Source organism: Bufo bufo, chromosome 2 (assembly GCF_905171765.1).
Source record: "Bufo bufo chromosome 2, aBufBuf1.1, whole genome shotgun sequence".
In the NCBI taxonomy this organism is placed as follows: Eukaryota; Metazoa; Chordata; class Amphibia; order Anura; family Bufonidae; genus Bufo; species Bufo bufo.
The window spans coordinates 748,226,070-748,247,113 of NC_053390.1; the positions used below are offsets into that span (position 1 = coordinate 748,226,070).

At 38.6% G+C, this 21,044-nt stretch overlaps 1 protein-coding gene across 1 annotated transcript in view; it reads right to left on the bottom strand.

The window, feature by feature from the left end:
* The window catches only part of PCDH7 (protocadherin 7), a 961,953-nt gene that overhangs the window by 499,747 nt on the left and 441,162 nt on the right, over positions 1-21,044 (bottom strand). Inside the window, exon 2 of the mRNA XM_040419006.1 lies at positions 7,352-7,544. Coding sequence (XP_040274940.1) covers positions 7,352-7,544 — 193 coding nt within the window. The remainder of the gene's footprint in view (positions 1-7,351; positions 7,545-21,044) is intronic.

The following is a 21,044-nucleotide window of genomic DNA, read 5'->3' on the forward strand; positions in this document are numbered from 1 at the left end:
GAGAACCTTCACAAACATGGGGACTAGGTAAATATTTTTTATTTTTTTAACCACACCAGTTGTCAAATTGTCCTATAGAGAGTTCGGACTGACTGTCTATTTACTGCCAGATTAAAGGGGTATTCCATTAATTTCATGGCTGCTGCTGCCATTTTGACTCAAGACAAGGCACAAGATCCCTTGCAGCCCGTGGTGACATCATACAACACAGCGCAGGGGATTTTGTGCGTGATCTTCAAGCAAGATGGTAGGTGAGTATGATTTTTATTTTTTATTCGGCTTTGCGACGAATCACATTTTTCCTGAAATTCGGATCAAAGTCCACTCAACACTACTCAATTATTTAGATTTACTGAATATATTATTATTATTATTATTATTATTATTATTATTTTACTTGAGATACAGTTATCACTAGAGGAAATTATTCTGAGACACCAAATTTACCCTACATATGTAGAACATGTACATGTCCAGATATGAAGGGAAACCTGATGCATCTCATTATACATTAAAGTGGCCATTTTAGTATTTGTCAGTATTCATTTGCAGATTAATTTTAGCTCTAATGGCTTCATTATGATAAGAAGCCATGGCACCAGTGTAAACAGAGTCTTAGAGAAGGACCCGTCAGATCTCTTGACATGTCTGTTTTCCCATTTGAGTTTTACATTGTGTTATTCCTTCATTATTTCTTCTAGAAATAAAATAAAAAATGATAACTGGGTGCTGCAACGCCTCTTGTCAAATGGGTGGTTCCCTACATTATCTGACAGTGATAGCACAGATTGGACAGTGTCAGACTATGCAGAGATATACCCTCAACTGTTGTCAACCTATCAACATTTTTCTAGAAGATATAAAAGAGGAATATCTGTAGAGCTGTAGGCACATAGATTCAGTGTGGCACCACCACCACCTTGTGCACACACACACACACCTGCCATCAATATCAGACCAGGTGGGTTTTGTTTCCCAGCACCTTTGACAGTCACCTGCTTGAACAGGCTGCTGTGCTTGGGCATATGCTGTGCACTGTCTACAGAGTACTGGTAATGCGGTGGAATTACAGATTCTCCTTCTATTCTAGTGAATGGGATGAACAGCTGTAATTATCCCGCACCATCACTTTGATGTAGACAGCGTGTACAGATGTAGCAGAGTTAATACACTTGAGAGTGAGTTATCACACCTAGTTAACACGCTATGACTGTGACTGTTAACTCTGCTGCATCTGTAGGTAAGCACTGCGGCCCCTACTATATACAACATTGGATACAGACATGCATACATATACAGTATATATAGGCACATTAAACACATGTACAGTACAGACCAAAAGTTTGGACACACCTTCTCATTCAAAGAGTTTTCTTTATTTTCATGACTATGAAGGCATCAAAACTATGAATTAACACATGTGGAATTATATACATAACAAACAAGTGTGAAACAACTGAAAATATGTCATATTCTAGGTTCTTCAAAGTAGCCACCTTTTGCTTTGATTACTGCCTTGCACACTCTTGGCATTCTCTTGATGAGCTTCAAGAGGTAGTCCCCTGAAATGGTCTTCCAACAGTCTTGAAGGAGTTCCCATAGATTTTTAGCACTTGTTGGCCCTTTTGCCTTCACTCTGCGGTCCAGCTCACCCCAAACCATCTCGATTGGGTTCAGGTCCGGTGACTGTGGAGGCCAGGTCATCTGGCGCAGCACCCCATCAATCTCCTTCATGGTCAAATAGCCCTTACTTTCAAAGTTTTCCCAATTTTTCGGCTGACTGACCTTCATTTCTTAAAGTAATGATGGCCACTCGTTTTTCTTTACTTAGCTGCTTTTTTCTTGCCATAATACAAATTCTAACAGTCTATTCAGTAGGACTATCAGCTGTGTATCCACCTGACTTCTCCTCAATGCAACTGATGGTCCCAACCCCATTTATAAGGCAAGAAATCCCACTTATTAAACCTGACAGGGCACACCTGTGAAGTGAAAACCATTTCAGGGGACTACCTCTTGAAGCTCATCAAGAGAATGCCAAGAGTGTGCAAAGCAGTAATCAAAGCAAAAGGTGGCTACTTTGAAGAACCTAGAATATGACATATTTTCAGTTGTTTCACACTTGTTTGTTATGTATATAATTCCACATATGTTAATTCATAGTTTTGATGCCTTCAGTGTGAATCTACAATTTTCATAGTCATGAAAATAAAGAAAACTTTTTGAATGAGAAGGTGTGTCCAAACTTTTGGTCTGTACTGTATATATATTACAAACACAAGTACACACAATACATACATACATACATACATACAGATGTACCAGTTCTAAACTTGTGGGCTCATGCACACAACCATAGTTTTGGTGTACATGCTGATGATCTCACATGGACCCATAAATTTCGATAGGTACACAAAAATTACATCATGCACATGGCTAAAAATGAATCCAAAATGGATACAGTTGTGAGCATGAGGCATTAAAGAAACACAGACAGGAGAGGAAGGGAGAAAGAGGGATCTCCAGACATCTTCATCTGGTATACCCACCACACACCACATCCAATGTCATCAAACCCTTGATAGGCCATCCTTTTATACTGATGGCCTATCCTCATGATAGGCCAACAACATCTGATTGGTGGGCCTCTTTGATTAAAAAAAATCATAATCACATTAACTGGGGAATGAACAGACTACTTACCTGGTGACTTACTTTTCATCTTCTCAGTTACTAATTCCCAGGCTCCTCCTCTGCCATGCAAGATGGCCGGAGAACTTCTCGGACTATGTGATGCTCACTGTGCATCGGTCACCTAAAACACTTCCAACTTATTCAGCACTGCTCATGTGAGAAGTGCTGGCCAATCCAGGGGCAGAAGGAAGTGCCTCAAGCTACCAATGCACAGTATGCATCAGGCCGTCTGAGAAATGGTGCGGCCATCTTGGATAGCCGAGGAAGAGCCTGCTGCTGAAAAATGAAAACAAGGCCACCATGTAAGTGTTCTGTTTGATCCACAGTTTGTTTGTTTTTAACCGGAGGGTCACTCTAAGTGCATGGAGAACAATTGTCTTGCTTTGGTCCTTAAAGACACAATGAAGAGGTCTAAGAAAAGATGCTCGAGAACTGTTCTACTGTGGAGAATACAATTATTTACTGCAGCAGACAGGAGGGGTGACAGATCCTGTTTAAATCACACAAAACAGGTTCTATACACGTACTGTATTGTAATACAATAAAGGCAGCAATAAAATAATACATAAATACTTAAATAAAATCATTAATTGAAAAAAAATACATTTTCAACTCTATTTCACAAAGATTTATTCTAAGTCAGAGCTGAATATTCAATGTAAAATCTGTCCAGTCTGTTTGGCCCACTTTCCTGTAGTTTATTATGAAGCGGTTTAAATAATTAATACTGTATAGAAAATAACGATTTGCCATTTCTCTTGAATAAGGATTCCGGGGCCTGTGCTCACATTCTTCATGAAAAATGTATTTAAAGGAGCATATTTATATCTTATTAAGTGTGACCTGAATGGGGAACTCCAAATCCCATTAAATTGTTATCTACATAACTTCATCTGTCATTAAACGTGTTATAAATGGCAAAATGTCCTGGTGTTTTCCTGCATTATCTGGGCCGTGACTTGCGAGTGCACTTTTGACATGGTCTCGGTTGTGGCGTGCTCCGTCTCACCTCGGTTCAGCTCCAGTAAACAGCGGTAATTAGGACTTTACCTTTAACGGTCTTCTCTATAGATCAGTATTCTGATCATTCAATGGAGGGAAATGTTCTGTAAGTAGAAAAACCACTTGACTGACCGGATGAGAGGGGAATGGTAAAAAGCTGTTGGCATGAAAATATATATATTCTTGGAATTATTAAATAGGATTGCGCTTTAAATGTGGCCTGTCATGCCTTGGGTAGCATTATGTCACGGCTCATTACTCCTGAACCTGATCATAAATTTTACCCTATAGCCTTTCAAACGCCAAAGCTGTTTAAAACTTGGTCCAGTTCCAGGTATGCATTACAGTTGCAAGTCATGATGGGTTTTAATTAAACCGATCACCCACAGTGCAGCCTTCAGAGCGCTGAAGATTTTTATATTCTTTTCAATAATCTATGGGAAAAATAACAGACGGCTGGAAAATTGATAGGTTTTTATTGAAAAAGCCATATGAAGAAGACCGTGAAATATGGAGTCAATGAAATTGTATTATTCAAAGAATAAATAATGTTTTTCTATGATATGTAAGTCTTAGGAAATTATCCCCTGACCACAAAGAACATGCAAGATTCTTTAGATCAGGAAAAATAATTGCAACCCCGATTGAAGCTCCTTACAAACAGCTATCATGTGCCTCTGCCAAACCTACGCACAGTATACATTCCTTGTAGCTAATATATGGCTTATGTACAAAGGCACCTGGAATCTGAATCTCTACATGATGCCTCCATACAGGGTGTGATGGATCATTCAGAATCCAAGAGAAAAAAAAATTATATATGTTCAGTTGGATGTTATAAAAACCTCTTAGTAATTAAACCACTGCAAGATTTTATTATAACGTCAATTCCAAGTTCAATCCACCAAGCAAAAATAGGTAGATAATGGGGGTCATTTATGAAATCAGACATGTCAGGTATTTGCGACATTTCCATGGCAACCGCAACATTTTTTTTGCGATCAATGCGTGACATTTCGTGATCCTTGCCATGTTTCAAAGTGGTCTATGTGGATTATGGGGCATTTACTGTTTGCCACACTTGAAATGTCGCAGAAAAGTCACAAAAACAATGTTAAGTAGCCTTAAAAGTGACATGAAAACGATCTCAAATGATAAATGACCCTAGATTCAGACGTTTCAGTCCACTCACTGATCTTGGTCACGGGAAGAAGGGGAGTAGAAGTAGAATCCCTGTAGAACAGTGAAGAGTGCTACAGGAAAATGGCACGTATAGCAAAAGGCTATATATGCATTATTTCCCTGCAGCGCTCTAAATAGTTACTCTAAGGACAATCCCTTTAAATATTAAAAGATTTACTGCCACCTAAAGGACTCCCAGACTGTAAGGAACAAGATTCTCTTGAACTCTCTGGCCTCAAATCTAAGCATCTCTGGACAAAACCAGGCAGTGGCACTGCTCATGCCCAATACCATCCCTACATTGAAACATGATGGTGGCAGAATCATGCTGTGGGGGTGTTTTTCAGAGGCTGGAAAAGTGAGACTGGTCAGGGTTGAGGGAAAGCTGAGTACTTTGGACCTTAGACTGGTCTGAAAGTTCACCTTGCAACAAGATGATGACTCAGGGTTGCCAACGGTCCGGAAATTTATGGACAGTCTGAAAAAATAGGTGATTATTTTCCCTGTGTTTTTTTAGGCTGGTGGTACTTGATTAGATTATTTTGGTGGTAACTATCATCATTTTACAGCTCATAGATCTATAGACCTGCATTACTTATAATCTTCATCATTCATTATGGTTTTCCAATTTGTATGTAAAAAATCTTGGCTGTCCATGATTTTGGGATGAGTTGTTCAGAAAAAAGAACATTTCTAGTTGGCAACACTAGCCTAGGGAAAAGTATGTGAATATCCTTAAGTGGCCAGCCAGACCCCTGGAGAGACCTGGATATGGCTGTCAACTAAAAGTGCCAGAGAGTGGCTGAAATTCCCCCAGTCCAGGTTTGCAAACCTTGTGGCATCCTAAACAAGGAGACTTTAGGCTGTAATCACTGCCAAAGGGGCTTCAATTAAGTCCAGAGTAAAAAGTATGAACACTTATGTCAAGGCATGATTTTAGTTTTTCAATTTCAACAAATTAGCAAAGATTTCAAACATTCCTGTTCACTTTTCATTATGGGGTATTGAGTGCAGAACGATGGGGAAAAACTTGCAACATAACAAAATGTGAAAAAAGTTAAAGGTTCTGAAGACTTTCCGCATACATTTTATATTCTCTATGAATCGTAAACCTGAGGAATGCATTCTACCATCTCAACTCATAACTTATGCTTATGCCTATGTACGTGTCAAAAGCTTTTGCGTCTATACACATTTACTAACAGACCCGCCATTTCTGTTATTTAGCATGGAACATTGTGAATAAAAAGTTATCCTTCTGCTTGACCTTCCCGTCTTTTCTCCCCTTTATAGGATATTCTATTATCTGACTGTTATATTAGTCTCAAAGATCTCTTCTGTCTCTGTGCAGAACCCCAAGCTTGTGAAATGTCCTTTCTTTCTATATCTGTCATGGACCTTTTCTCTTCGATTTCAATGCTTTTTATGACTTTCCAATGTAAGCCAGCATTGCACTAATTCCAATGTACTCATTTACCATGACAACCTTCAACCATGTCTGGCACAGGCACTTAGAGAACTCTTCATATATAAGAAATAGTTCAGTAATATTGAGTTTCCTCTGAGATGCTGGCATTATTGCCTATATTTAGTTATATTTTCCCTGCATTATTACTTTTGAAAAGCACTAAGACTAAAGAGAGAGGCTAACAAATATCTGCATTTCATATTGACACATAATAAAATAAGGATAATATGCAGATTCATTTGAAATACTCCAGGTATATATTATTATTGAGTATTACCATGTACAAGAATTAAAAACATGTCAATCAGGTTATGAACTACTAATATCAAAATGTAGACAATCCAGTTATGAACCATTGACCTAATGCTTAAAGCACATGTACACCTTTGTGACCTACGAGTCTCCATAGTAACAGACTACAAGGAAGCCCGTTGTAGTCTGATCCTGCATCCTCTGCCACAAATTTAATTTTGATAAATTTGCAAGAAGTAGGTGGCTAGATAGAAAAGACCACAATGTGATCAGACTACTCAGGTTTTGTTTTTAGTCCGTCACCATGGAGACACATAAGCATGCATAGGAGCTGTAGACACAAACCTTTTTTTAATGGATATTAATTACCCAGTTGATTCTTTTTTTAATTTTAGATCAACTGAAGAGAAAAGAAAATGGTTGCAAAGGTGAACACAGCATTTAAGATTAGATTACTATTGCACATCATACCAATGGATATACTATACACATGAGATGTAAGCAAGTCTGGCCCTCGGCTATATGTCTACAGGTAAAATAAAAAAAACAGCAATTCAAAATGAAAGCATACAAATCCCCAAATCTGGACACATCATAATGATTGAAATGACTACAAAGTGTGGCAAATGATTTGTGTACATCATATCATGATAAACCAACCATGTCAATAGAACTAGTGCTATGTATTACTTCTTCTCCTAGAGTACATTTGTATGTGTAAGCCCCTACCATTTTCCATATGCTCTGCCTCACCAACACTGCCATCCGGCGTTGTTCGTTCATAGTTGTCTTCTGGGAGTGGTAGGGCACCAAGTCTTGGTCCGGAGGAGCTCTTACTACTCGGAGTCTCAGATTCTTCTAGCCCACTGTCATAGCAACTCTGCAATGACCCCTGATGAGGGTCCTGAGGTTGACTCACAACAGAAAACGTCACTCTACGAAATGGCTGCAAGACAAAAGATTCTGAATGTCACTAGAAAATCTTTCACAAAGGCAGTGCTGTCAACTGTACAGAGCTGATGAACAGGAGTGGAGTAACTTCTAGTTGACCCACAAACACAACTTTTTATTTTCACCTTAAGTCTAACTTGTCATTTACGGTACAAGCACTCAGAACACATTGTAGGAGAGTTGTGGATACAAAAAATATACCTGTTATGCCTATCCAAGACAGCTCTGCAATATGTGTAATTATCATATTTTGTGTCTTGTGATTTCTGGAAAAAGATTGCACAGGCAGCATTTGATCAGACCCAAATAAACAAGAATTAAGTCATAAGTACAATATAATGAGCTTCATACAAAAATTCTATGCAGTGATGAACATTGCAATAGACTGGTTCTGAAGAACACAATGAAAGGTTCCTGCTCTGAGGAGCTTACAATCTATGCACATAGGAGATATGTGAGTTGTTATTATTATACTTTGACCGCAGTGCGATTGCGATCTTTCTACCCTGAACACAGGTTGAGCTGTGTGATCATAAACTTTACGCAGTAAGCAAATTCTGCATTAGGTTACGGATACTAGAACAGCACTATTGGTCACACTATGGACACAGTCATTTATCTTCTTGTATGAGGCTTATATCTTAGGAATGAAAATTCAGGCCTATTCTGACTCTACAAGAGGATGAAGGTTATATCTTAGGAATGAAAATTCAGGCCTATTCTGACTCTACAAGAGGATGAAGGAAAGGAAGGAAATCAATATAATTTCATAAAAAATATATAAATACGAAACCACTACATCAGTTGCATCACCAAGCAAAAAACAAAACAAAGACAATACACAAAGTAAGCATAGTATTGAGTCACATCTTTATTGTATAGGCAATCTGAATAAAGCATACAATACAAAAATAGATAAAAGCAGATGCACACCTGCAATACTGGGCTCTAGTATGGTGGGATCACTCTCAGCGATGTCTAACAGTGGACAATAGCATACATGAATATAACGATGTCCTCAGGCACAAAATAACAGTAAACATACATAAGGTATAGGTAGGTTGACATGATAGCAGCTCTAAACTTACCAAACAGAATGCCCCAGGAGCCACAATGCATGTTGTCTTGGTCAATCAAAGAGAGGGAAGGGCTGGCAGAGGAAGTAGGAGGAGCAAGTGTGGACAGAGTGGCTTGGGGCTGCCCTCAGTGCACTTAACTGCTCATTTGCATACTAATTGAAAGTAGTTTTTCTCCAAAATGAAGTAGAAGATCGCTAAGGTATCATTATATTCAGCTGAGATAGCCCTACAAGGTGACATACCACTCGCTACATGGATAAAGCTAGGCTTCCGCCTAGCAGTGAGCCTGGTGACATCACCGGCACTAATGGGTGGACTTTAGCTCTGCCCTAGCCTGTAAAACGGCTAGGGCAGCACTAAAGCCCATCCATTAGTGCCGGTGACATCACTGGGAACAGTGCTAGGTGGCTGCATGGGTGAAAATGTGGATATGTCTGGACAACCCCTTTAATTATTATTGTAAATCAGTACTAAACTTGGTGAATATTGTCACTTTTTGGGGGGAAGTGGAAATTACTGTAGTGGTACTGCTCAACTAAATGCCACTTATGATTATCAAGGATTGTGGGTTTCTGAAAAATGTCTCAGTGACTGTGGGAGTTGATAAGATATCTACCTATTTTTAGAGATTTTTAGAATTTTTACATGGTATGAGGATCGGGATAATTATGAGAGACAAACATGTAAAGTACTTTACCGATCACTGCCCTGTGCATCGGCCTATGAAAATGGGCTCTTATGCTCAACTTACTTTCACTGTTCAAACTTGTTATCATTGTTCTGTTTCATTCTTTTTATTGAAGTTTTATCATATAAACAAGTAATGAAAAGGAAATCTCAGGGTAGTGGTAGAAAATCTCAAGAATAGGAAGTCCTTGGCATGTATACGCTCGTGTGTAAAAGAAAATATGTAAGAAAAAATGTTACATAGTAGCGTAGACACACCATGTATCAGATCTTATAACAATAAAAAATAAAAAATACAACCACAAACAAAGACAACCATGGTAAGCAGTGACTAGTCATCATGACAATAGGTCTTGTTATCATTGTTCAAAGATGTGGCTTAGGGCCAACTTTTCTTTACAAAAATTGCTCTACTGTTTTCCTTGTGCCAAGTCTGATGTTGTAACTCATCCCCATTCAAGTATGAAGTCTACTAATAATACTCCGCCAGTTTTCACACAAACAATTCCACAAAGCAGATAACTGAAGGTCATGTATTATACTGTATTCTTAGAACAGAAAAACAAATGAAATCTAGCAAAACAAAACTTTAAAAAAGTTCTTCCATACAGATGTAGCTGAGCTAAAACTGACTCTGATAACTGTGATAACATGTCAGTGTTATCTCGTGCCATCTTGTGACAAAAGCGATTGAAATACATTGAGATTTTTTTTGTGCCATTTTTTACTTAACGCGTTAACCATCAAGTTTAGCTCTGCTGCATCTCTATGTCACTGGTGTCATGAGAAGTGTTGTACATGGACATGTGACTACTTACTATGATGACCATTGAAACCAATGATTGGCTGGCCATTAAACAGTCAAGTTGAATGCATTTTGATTCTTTAGGGCACAATGTCTTTTATTCTTTGAAGGGGTTGTCCACTCCTTTTATACTGATGGTTTACCCGGAGGATAGGCCAACAACATCCGATTGGTGGGGGTCCGACACCCTGCACATCAGCTGTTCTGAAGTAGCTTCACTTCAATGGGAGCAGCGCTGCAGTAACCAGCTTTGTCCACTACACAATAGCTGGAGCTGTGTAGTCTTGGCTCATATTTCTGGTTCTGAAGCTTCTCTCAAACCGCTGATTGGTGGGGGCGAGGGATGACGGATCCCACCAACCTGATATTGATGACTTATCCTGAGCATAGGCCAAAAAAGTAGAAGTAGAAAACCCCTTTAAGTCCTTAAATCTTTTATGTGAATAGAATCAATAGTATAGACAAACTGTATGGTAAAAAGTCTTAAGGGACATTCACACCACAGATTTTACAGCGGAAATTTGGAGCCGACAGCCATGCAGAAAATTTCTCAGAAAACCCGCCCACAACCTCCTCCTTTCTGCCTCCTATAGATCTCAATGGGAGGCAGAGCTGAGGATCGTGGAGAGGCAGCTTATAGCCACAGCTGCGCCTAGAAGTGACATGTCGCTTTTTGATGTAACCACCACTTTAAGCCCTCGCTCCATGATCCTCAGCGCTGCCTCCCATTGGAATGAATTGGCAGAAATTACGCAGCCGCCAGCCGTTTTTAGGCAAAATTTCAGTGTGGCTGTCCGTACCAAAATTTGACTGTAAAATCTCTTGTGTGAACGTCCCCCTTAAGCTTCCCAATTTTTTTTACATTGAATCAAACAAATTAGGCCCCCTGACAAATCTATAAGAAACAAAGCATGAAAGAAGATGGGGGAGAGGCCGCAGAGATGAAAAATATGAAATATGAACAAAAAAAAACTTGTAGCAGAAAAGTTCTGCTATGTTCCAGTTGGGAGACAATGACCTAGTTATCTTATTTTAGGGAGGAAAAAAGTGCTCAGGCTTCATATGTAAGAAGGAAAGATGTAAGATAATGAAATTCTCTCTCCCTGCCCATCATTATTACATTTGTTTCCTTGTTACAGATATCGTTGAGATTCCAAGAAATGGAAGCAACGATAGAGAGATTAATAAATATATAAAATGCCAGTGGGTTTTTGAAGTCGTTTTAAATTTTTTAGCACTTACAACCGCCACAGGGCACTACAACGTTAAAGAGCCTAGTGTAAATCTCTGTAACAAGAAATAGTTTAACCAAAGATGTTGACAGAACCAATACAGAATAAAGCAAGATGAGAGAACAGATGTACACGTCATGTCTATCCCTAACTTCATTATTATACAAGGAATGACAGCTAAGGTCTGGATCATATTTGGAATTACTAAGCATATACAGATATTTCAGTTTCATGTGTTTTGATCAATGTTGGAGCGGGATTTTTTTGACCAACCAAAAAAGTGACCTGTGGAGCAAGGTGAGGATCTAATCTACATCTATATAAAACATGTGCATGTCTACTTTTAAAGGTACAGATTACAATGTCTTCTACAGGACCCGTGGGGCCCATTGTCAGAGCCTAGAGGTTTCTTTGACAAACCAGTTATAGCCTAGTTGAGATGAAAGTTTGAATGCACCTGAACTTACTGAAATGTTCCACAGTTAATAAAGACTTAAATGACTACAAAAGAAGTTCTCAAATGGTATCAATGTAATGATGAAAGCAGCAAGTTGGAATAAAAAGGTGTTGGGACATTTTATCCCCCGTCACACCCTTGTAGAAGCTTTCCAGGCTCCCCACTGGACTCCAGTTTACCAGACTCCAGTGATGACATGGTATGTGACTACTTTAGCCTATCACTGGCATTAGTGGCATGGCCACTGAGGTCACCATTGCAGCCAGTGATGTATGAGCTATTAATGGGAATCTTTCGTCAGAAAATGACATATCATTTAAATCATGCTCTTGTGTCAAATATTTTTTAATTTTTTTTTTGGTGTTTGTTTTTTTTCTTTAATTTCCCATGCCCCTGGCCATGTTTAAAAAAAAATCCTGAATTTTAATACTGGACACTAGGCCTAAATATGTGAAGACTTCCTGTACTTTGAGAGCAGCCACATAGGCCATAGACACAATAGACTAGAGAACACCCTCTTGATTTTTTTCTAGTGTGGGGTTTCGCTCTGGTAGACAGGATTAGCGGACGCAGTATAGAGGCAACAACAAGTTCTTTGGATTAAACAGTTCAGTGTTTTATTCACACTATAGGCAAGTGACAAAACAAACAGTCATATTCAAACAAAAAGTCACCTTGTGATGTTGGTGGTAATTCACACCATGCGGCAATTCTGCCTCAAAGAGTACTTGTTGATAGCAGCACCAACCTGTTTTCACGCCAAACAGGTAGAAGGCCTTCATCCAGACACAAAGCTCCCAGATCCCAACACAGAGACCTGTCTTCTGAGCCCAGCTGCCTATTTAAGGACAGCCAGGTGCTGCCAAAACCTGGATCTGCATTTAATATCCGGCCCAGTATTTGACCTCACCTGGCTGTAAATCAGCCCAGAAGCACATGCTGGGAGGAAAATACCTGTTTTCCCAGACCAAACCCCTCGCTGTGTCACACTAAACATGCTGGGTGACCTATGCAGAGGTCAGGGAGGAGTAGATAAGCTGTGATATCACCTACTGTGAATGGTGGATCCTGTCTTATCTATACAAAGGTGATATCAGTCATTTTAATTCTGTATCTTATAATAATATGATATCAGCAGTGACATATTTTTAGTCCTAGTGGCCAATGCGAAAACTGCCCAATTTTACATGTTTTTTTTTATATATAGATAGTGACATTGAAAATAAGACCAAAAATTCTAAAATAACATAATTTAAACAATAGGACATTTTCTGATGACACACTCCTTTTAAATTAACCAGCTGCAGGGGTCCCGTACATGTACAGTAGCTGTAGCATGCACATGGCAGTACAATACCTCTGTGTGTTACATACAGGATCACTAGTCAGTCAGTTGGCATCTGAGTTAATTTTTTATGAATGCATCACATTCTGAAATAAAACTTGTACTTCTTATTATCAACATAATCTACAGTATAATATTTTACGATGTATCTAATCATTGATCAAATAATGGCTATGCCATTGTTGAGTTAAGTGTTGGATTTAAATATATATGTATATATTCCCTTACATATATGCATATATATTGGCCCTTTTGCATGGGCCAGTCCAGGTGGTGGGTGTATACATAGAGATGTATGTATGCCCCCTTGTCAGCATACATCTCTATGTATATAATATATGTGTAGGTGGGCTTATTGCTGCCCATTCAGACCCCCTGTTTTATTTTAACCCCTTGTCCCCCGTAGGGACAGTGATTAGACAGGCGGGTGGGTTACTGATATTTGTGTGTATGTAAGTGTATTGTAATTGTAGTTAGATCCTGGGGAGGACTTGGGACTGTGTTAGTGTAGTTAGAACCGTATTAGTGTGTTGTTATAATGTGTTTGTTTACTTATATTACTGTGTGCTGCTATAAATATATATATATCTATTCCATTGATATAGATATATATAATTATAAGCGAATAATAGACTGTGACGTATAGCGTGTTAATAAATACCTTTTATTTAAGCACAGTGTGTAGTCTTTTGTACTAGTAGGGCGCCGCAGCAATAGCCGCAGGTAGTTCAGTGTAGAGTAAGGTAATCCATAGTGTTTGTTGTTTATTTATGCATAAATAGGCGGAGTCATCACTAGACGACTCACGCCTATTTATGAATATTAATTATTGAGATTTGCATAAATATCAATAATTAATATCGCCTTTAACAGCCATCAATAAGATTATTACTGGCTTCATCTGCGATATGCAGAATATTGCCATAAAAAAACATAATGCAGCATGTGCATCAGTATCTTTTCTACATGCACAACTGCCACATTCAACATGCCTTCAACTTGATTTTGAATAGGGTGGGGGAATGCCAGGTCGAACCTAGTATTGTCTTCTTCAACTTTTCTATTAAGAAAGGTGGCAGGGATGGTGAATTCTCTGTGTCACACTTTCCAAAGTCACATGCGTTGGGAAAAAGTAGTGCAGATGTTTCATAAATATGGGATTCAGAACAAGAACAAGTCAATTTACTAATAAATCGCCCTCATTATATTATTGAAAAAGAAAATGGTACAAGATAAAGCTAAAAGTAGAGTGGTTCTCAGCTTAAATGTTGTCCACAAAGCATATAGAGTACTTTTAGGAAAACCTGGATAAGATAAAAAGAATCCAGGAAAGCTGAGAAGTCCTAGCAAAGGGTAGGGTAGGAGGGGAAGCCCTGTTTTTGGGCCAGGATTTTTATGGACTCATGGGCATGTTGGTAATAGGTTCTATCATTCCCCTTCTGGCCAATATAGTCCAGCTCATTACTGGGCTATTAAGGTACAAGGTGTGCACTAGAGACAGAGAGACATCTGAGGAGACATAACCTGTCTGGAGAGACTGTTACTGTCCATTTTGACCTCAAAGTGGACATTCACTGCTGGTGTGAGGGAGGTAACACACATTAAAGTAGTTTTATTCCAGTAATTGGTAGTGAGCTACTTGTATAGTCATGGAATCATATGTTTAGTTAGCGCTTAGCAGAGCATTGGTTGATTTGGGGATTGGGCCTGAATGTAAAGGCTATACATTGATTTTGTTCAGCAAAATAAAAATAAAAATAGGAAAAGCCCTGTTTGAAATGGACTTCTGTGGCACTGCCTGTGACTATATTTCATCCCATTTTGCCTGCCGCTACAGAGCTAATTCCCACAATGTCCATTGTCTATCTTAAAAAGTTAAACCTACGAATGCAGTGTCTAAGTCTAATTGAAGTGGAAAGCAAGTGATTCATCATACCCATAGTATGGCTACTAGATGGTGCCGAGCAAAAGATGGCAAAGATTATGTGCTCTCCGCTTGTAAGGTTATAGTTATCATAGTGCTTAGAGCTCACTTTGTGCCTTTGGCACCATGTTATTATATAAAGCGTTATGCGTTATAATTAGAAGTCATTGTCTATACACTTCATGTTGCATTCATGATCCTCAGCTATTGGATGAATGTGGAGTTGACATAATACGGCTTTTCTTTCACCGACTAAAGACACATCTGACATTTTGTTTTTCTCCCCTGTTGAGATTGGATGCGTAGACGCTCCTTGATTAGTCTGGGATTGTTTTTATTCAGAATGCAAGAATATTGAGGTGCCAAAAAAAAAAAGCAGCGCAGTTGCTGTTATTGAACTGTTAATACAGATACATATAAAATGATCCATGTTTTAGAAGATTGCAGAACTGGAATGCTCTTAGCAGATGTTTATACAATATCAGTAATGATGAAAAGGAGGAATAACTCTAGCATTCTGCCTGTTAAATGATCAGTATATCTCTGTTAAAAAAAAAGTTAAAAAAAAATCCGGAATTCAAACAAACCTTTTCATTCCAAGAACGGAGAAGATCAAATTTATATCCATTTTTCTTCCTTGCAGGCGAGTTTTGCCATCAACAGTCTTATAAATAAGTGATCTATTCTGAGAAAGGACTGATTCAACAGAAATTATATGAGGGCGAACAATTATCTATAAAACTATGTGGGCTTCTGCCGAACAGCCGACAGGCTGAGAACATTCATATATATGCATACTGTTGATGGGGCGAGGGGGGGGGGGGATGTTTCGAATAGATAAATCATACATTATTTCAGGGAAATTCACATTGCATCTGGAGGAGTTTATCATGACAAATATCTTTTCAGCACATTCATTATAATAATGCATTTAAATATCATTTATGCGCTGAGGGATGAAGCTGAAGGTTGTTGTAGCACTTGACTCTACAATGACTATGTCGCATTATAAATAGATGGAGTTTCTATTTATTCTACTGGTCATTTATGTTTTCCTATTTGCTACTTTCCAGTATATGATTTTAAGCCATGTTATGCCTTGTTAACAGCAGACTTGATCCCTATTACAGTAGGTACTTAAATGATTGATCTTAGAAACCTGGATTTACCATTAGTGAGCCTAGAAAGAGGTCTACACTTATATTATTTTTCTTTAGGAGCTCTATATTTTGTTGATTTCATTAATATTTATGGATTAGTCTTTGTCAACACTTGTGTTTTGTGTTTTTGGTCAGGAGTTTCTAGTATTTTTGATGGAAAAATGTGTAACATAACTGACAAGATAAGGGAAACCTGTCCAGCAGGGGCGCAGCTAGAGGCTCATGGGTCCTGGTGCAAGAGTTTAGCTTGGGCTCTCCTTACCTCAGTGTTTTGTGGCCAGGGGCAGGGAAGCACATAGCCTTCATGCTGCCTGAGGAAAAAACTGAAATGGCACACACCCCATGCCAAATTCTTGACATAACCTCTTCCCTCCAGCCAGACGTATAAATTCACAAGCATGCGCTTTCTATAATACCAGTGTCTTCTTATGCAGCACAAGGGTCTTTGGACCCCCTCAGCCTCTTGGGCCCGGTAACAACTGCTACCTCTGCATCCATTATAGCTACGTCCCTGCTCTCCAGCAACCTACTCATTCACTACCAGATTTGGGTTAGTCACTTTGTTTGGGAAGAGCCTTCAGTAGAATAGCCATCTCAAAAAGGGTATTCCCTCTCGGGAACCTAGCTAGGTACCTTCAGTGGTCACTGTGGGTGGAATGCTATGCTATGCTATGCTATGCTATGCTATGCTATGCTATCCTTTCCTATCCTTTCCTATCCTTTCCTATCCTTTCCTATCCTTTCCTATCCTTTCCTATCCTTTCCTATCCTTTCCTATCCTATCCTATCCTATCCTATCCTATCTTACATTTGCTGGGTAGTAGATAGAGTTGAAAGATTGAGTAGTTATACTATCCAGGGTCAAAAACAGCACTCAATGTCAATAGTATCCAATAGCAATAGCAGAAACAAGCCAGGTGAGAAGTAAAAGAGACAAAGGTACAAAGAAGTAAAGGCAGGCGCATGGTCACTAAACAGTCTGAGGTCAAGCACAGCAGCAAACTACAATATCACAAAATGGACAGAGAAATCCAGCACACAATGAAATTTCAATAACTGGTATAGACTAGTACCACAGCAGGATATGAGTACAGTACAGATATCACTGATTGGCTCTTACCACTAGAAATGGTAAACTCGTCAGACTATGCCCTCTCCTTTCTCTTTGACTGGCTTCTGGAGCTAAGACTGTTACACAGTAGTGCAGTCTGCAGTTCTGTGCTTGCCATCAAAAATAAAAAAAATCCATGATAAATCAGTGTGATCCATTAGGATTTGTTGGGGTCCATTCAAGAACAGATTTGGTACAGCGGTTAAGGCTACTTTGACACTCGCGTTAAGCTTTTCCGTACTACCGTATTCACATGTGTGCTGCTGGAAGTCCACCAGGCACCATTCACTATAATGGGTACCTGCTGGAGATCAAAATCAGATCAGTGGAGATCTGACTATCAGCATCCATGACGATCTAATAATTGAAGGGTCAGGGTTCTCAGATGGATGGGATAGAGTTGCTGTTATTACAGGTTCAACCTCAATGAAAAGTGCACAGCTGAGCCGGGAAAACCACAAAGTAATGCAGCAGCTACTAAAGCACTATAACCCCTTCAATGGGCTTATTAGTCAATTGGTAGTGTCAGAGATTAAAAAAAAATAATAATAATTACCAATGTCTACTGCAATTCTGATAATTGAAAGTACATAAAGGACTTGGTGCCCAAAATAAAAAAAAAGGTGTCCTTATTCCACTTTTTTATGAGTATTGTACATTTTCTACTTCATTGTTTGCTAACACTACAGCACTCACCACTCCTTAAAGGATAACTGTCACATTTAGACCCTAATTTCAATTTTCATATATGTAGTTACTAATAACATGATATTTCAGAATCAGTTGCTATTAGACTGACTTACCCCATATTTAATAAGATTCAGCCCTCAGCACCCAGTCTGCATAAAACTGCAATCTCACTATTCAGTTAAGATGGCCGCCACTGCCCTCACCCTGAGGCTAATCCCGCCTGCCCTCACTAGCCAGTAACAATAGCCCCCCAAAAGTGTCAGTAACCAGAGCCCTCCCCCCTAAAGGGTTAATCTCCTGCAGCACAAAGGGGTCCTCTTACCACATGTTGCTTTCATTTATACACTGAGCAGACGGCAGATCTCCCTTCCCTGGTCTGCGCTGCTTCCACTCTGCCTTCTCCAGCTCTGCTAAGTGAGGGAGCGTCTGCCAAGCGCAGGGACAGGGAGAAGTGCACACAGCCCAGGCACTGTTATCAGCTGCTCGGGAGGACCTGGCTTTAATCATTTACTTACAGTCCCTGGCTGTCAGTAATGTGACCTTGCACGCAGCCTGCTTCTGCATCCTCCGTCCTTCAACAGATAGACGGACCATGCCTAGCAACCCTATTTTAAGCACAGGTAAAAGTAGGCAGTACAGGGAACAAAAATGTGAAATTAAGGGGTAATTGAGTACACAGTGAAAAGTTGAAATAGGGCCACCAAGGTGATATTAATCACCACAATCCAATACTCAAAAAAAAAAAAAAAAAACTTTATAATGGGGACAAGGCGGCTCTGGAATTGGTCTCCACCTCCTGGGGCTCCATAATAGCCAAATGGGCCATTTCTATGGATCGGACACCCTTGCTCACTAGTTTATACACCTATGTCTTTTATTTATATTTCGCAAAATAATGAAATTATATTTTTATTCATTGGTATACTGTAAGTACGCTATTTTTCATATATCGTTTGTAATGTATAGTGTAATTTAATAATGTGATATTACAATGAAATTATACCCTCAAGACAGTAAGACCAGATTTTAGCTGTGTCATCTTAAAATGCTTCACGTACAGATAAACTGACATCACATGATTATGTTTGCCATTATAGTAATGGTGTAAAATACACAAAAAGGCACTAGAAACAGCAACATTTATACAAATACAGTCCTTCATGTAAATGATATTTTTTTGGGGGGAAATCCTTTTTGCAAGCCCTTATGTTGTAGTTTATAAAGTGAATGGAGCATAACAAGGTCAGTATGTGATAATCTATTTTATCCTGATTGGTGAATAGTACATCCATAATACACACTTAATGGAAGTAATCTCTTTGATTAATTGATGAATGCCTTCTAAAGCAAGGATAAATGTATTATCCTGGAGTCTGTCATGACCTTTAATGAAATCCATTTTGTGCGTAGAACACACAATTTTCAAATATGCAGATATTGGTTATTACAAAAATATCCATAAGAAAAAACTTTAATAAAATGCGAGTTATTTTAGGAAATACAGTAACAAAGTTGTATTACAGAAAACATATCACAGAATAAGGACACGTTATGTTTATTAAGCTTTAACATAAAGTTCTTAGATATATGAATTTGGAAAATGCTGAAAAAAATGTATAAAAGGGCATTATTAGCTTTCAACACACCGGTATATTGGGAATCTTGACAAAAATATAAAGGTATAAGAGATAAAAGTTTCTGAGTTTTGAATAAACATATTTGGACATTTATTGTATTTTATATTCAGATTCAATTTGGTAATAAATGAAATGAACATAATATTATATTCCATATTTATTAATAATAATAATATCCATTTGTTGAGGAATCGGGGTTACATTTTTTAAATGCAAATAATTGGCACTTTCTTTGGCTCATTTATGCAGCGTTTTTCTGCTTTTTAAATGCTTACAAAAAAAATAGCATGCTTTCAACTAATTTTTCATGGGGCTTTTACAAACACTTGGGGTCATTTATCAAACTGTTGTAAAAAAGAAATGGCTTAGATGCCCATAGCAACCAATCATATTCCACCTTTCATTTTCCAAAGGAGCTGTCCAAAATGAAAGGTGGAATCTAATTGGTTGCTATGGATAACTAAGCCAGTTCTACTTTACACCAGTTTGAGCTGTGTTTGGTGTCACCGATGAGCCCCATTGACTTGAGCTGTAATACCAGACACAGCCTGCAAGCAAGATTGGCACTTTTCATGCCATAGAATGTTAGACTGAAATCTGAAATCTGATTTCAGTTTACATTGGACAGAAACAGACGGAAAAAGGAATGTTAATCCTTATTCCTGACCATTCATGAAAAGTACAACAGCTATGTTATTTTATGGCACCACGGTAAGACATTTCTTGGCTAGAAGGATTTCTATTATCTTACTCATCCCGGTTCTGACTGCTGACAGCAAAAATGTATTTGTCCCAGTTGTGAAAGCAGGAAGCTACTTGTATGTCTCTTACGTACATGTGTGATGCCAGACATTCATAATTTCTTTGACAAAATGAAAGTAGTAACTAATAAATTTGAGTTGCTGTCGAAAGTAACATGTGTTCATTAGGATATTCCGATTTTTTTTGAAAGGTTTGAACAGGTTAAATAGAGAGGTCAGTAAAACACTGCTGCCAGATGGAGATTTTTCTGCAAACCGCAGAAGAGCAAAAACATATTGTTCAGGTATTTTCAGTGTATGCCTGAGCTTTTCACTGTAAATTTGGTCTCACTAATCCCCGCCACACTTTCAAATTGTGTTTTCAGATATTTCCACTTATTACTCATTTCATCTTAAAGGTTGATTCCAGCAGTCAACGTTTGTGTGCTATTTGTTGTCCTTGGCAATATAATGTGCTCATCGCTGAGAACAGCAGTGATGAATCTTTTATGGCATCTCTGAAAAGCTAACCTCGATAGAGATGGTGAATTCGCAATATGCATAGGGTTTTTTCCTCCTCGTCAAGATTTTAGAAAGCAGATGCGCTCACCTATTGTCACCATATGCC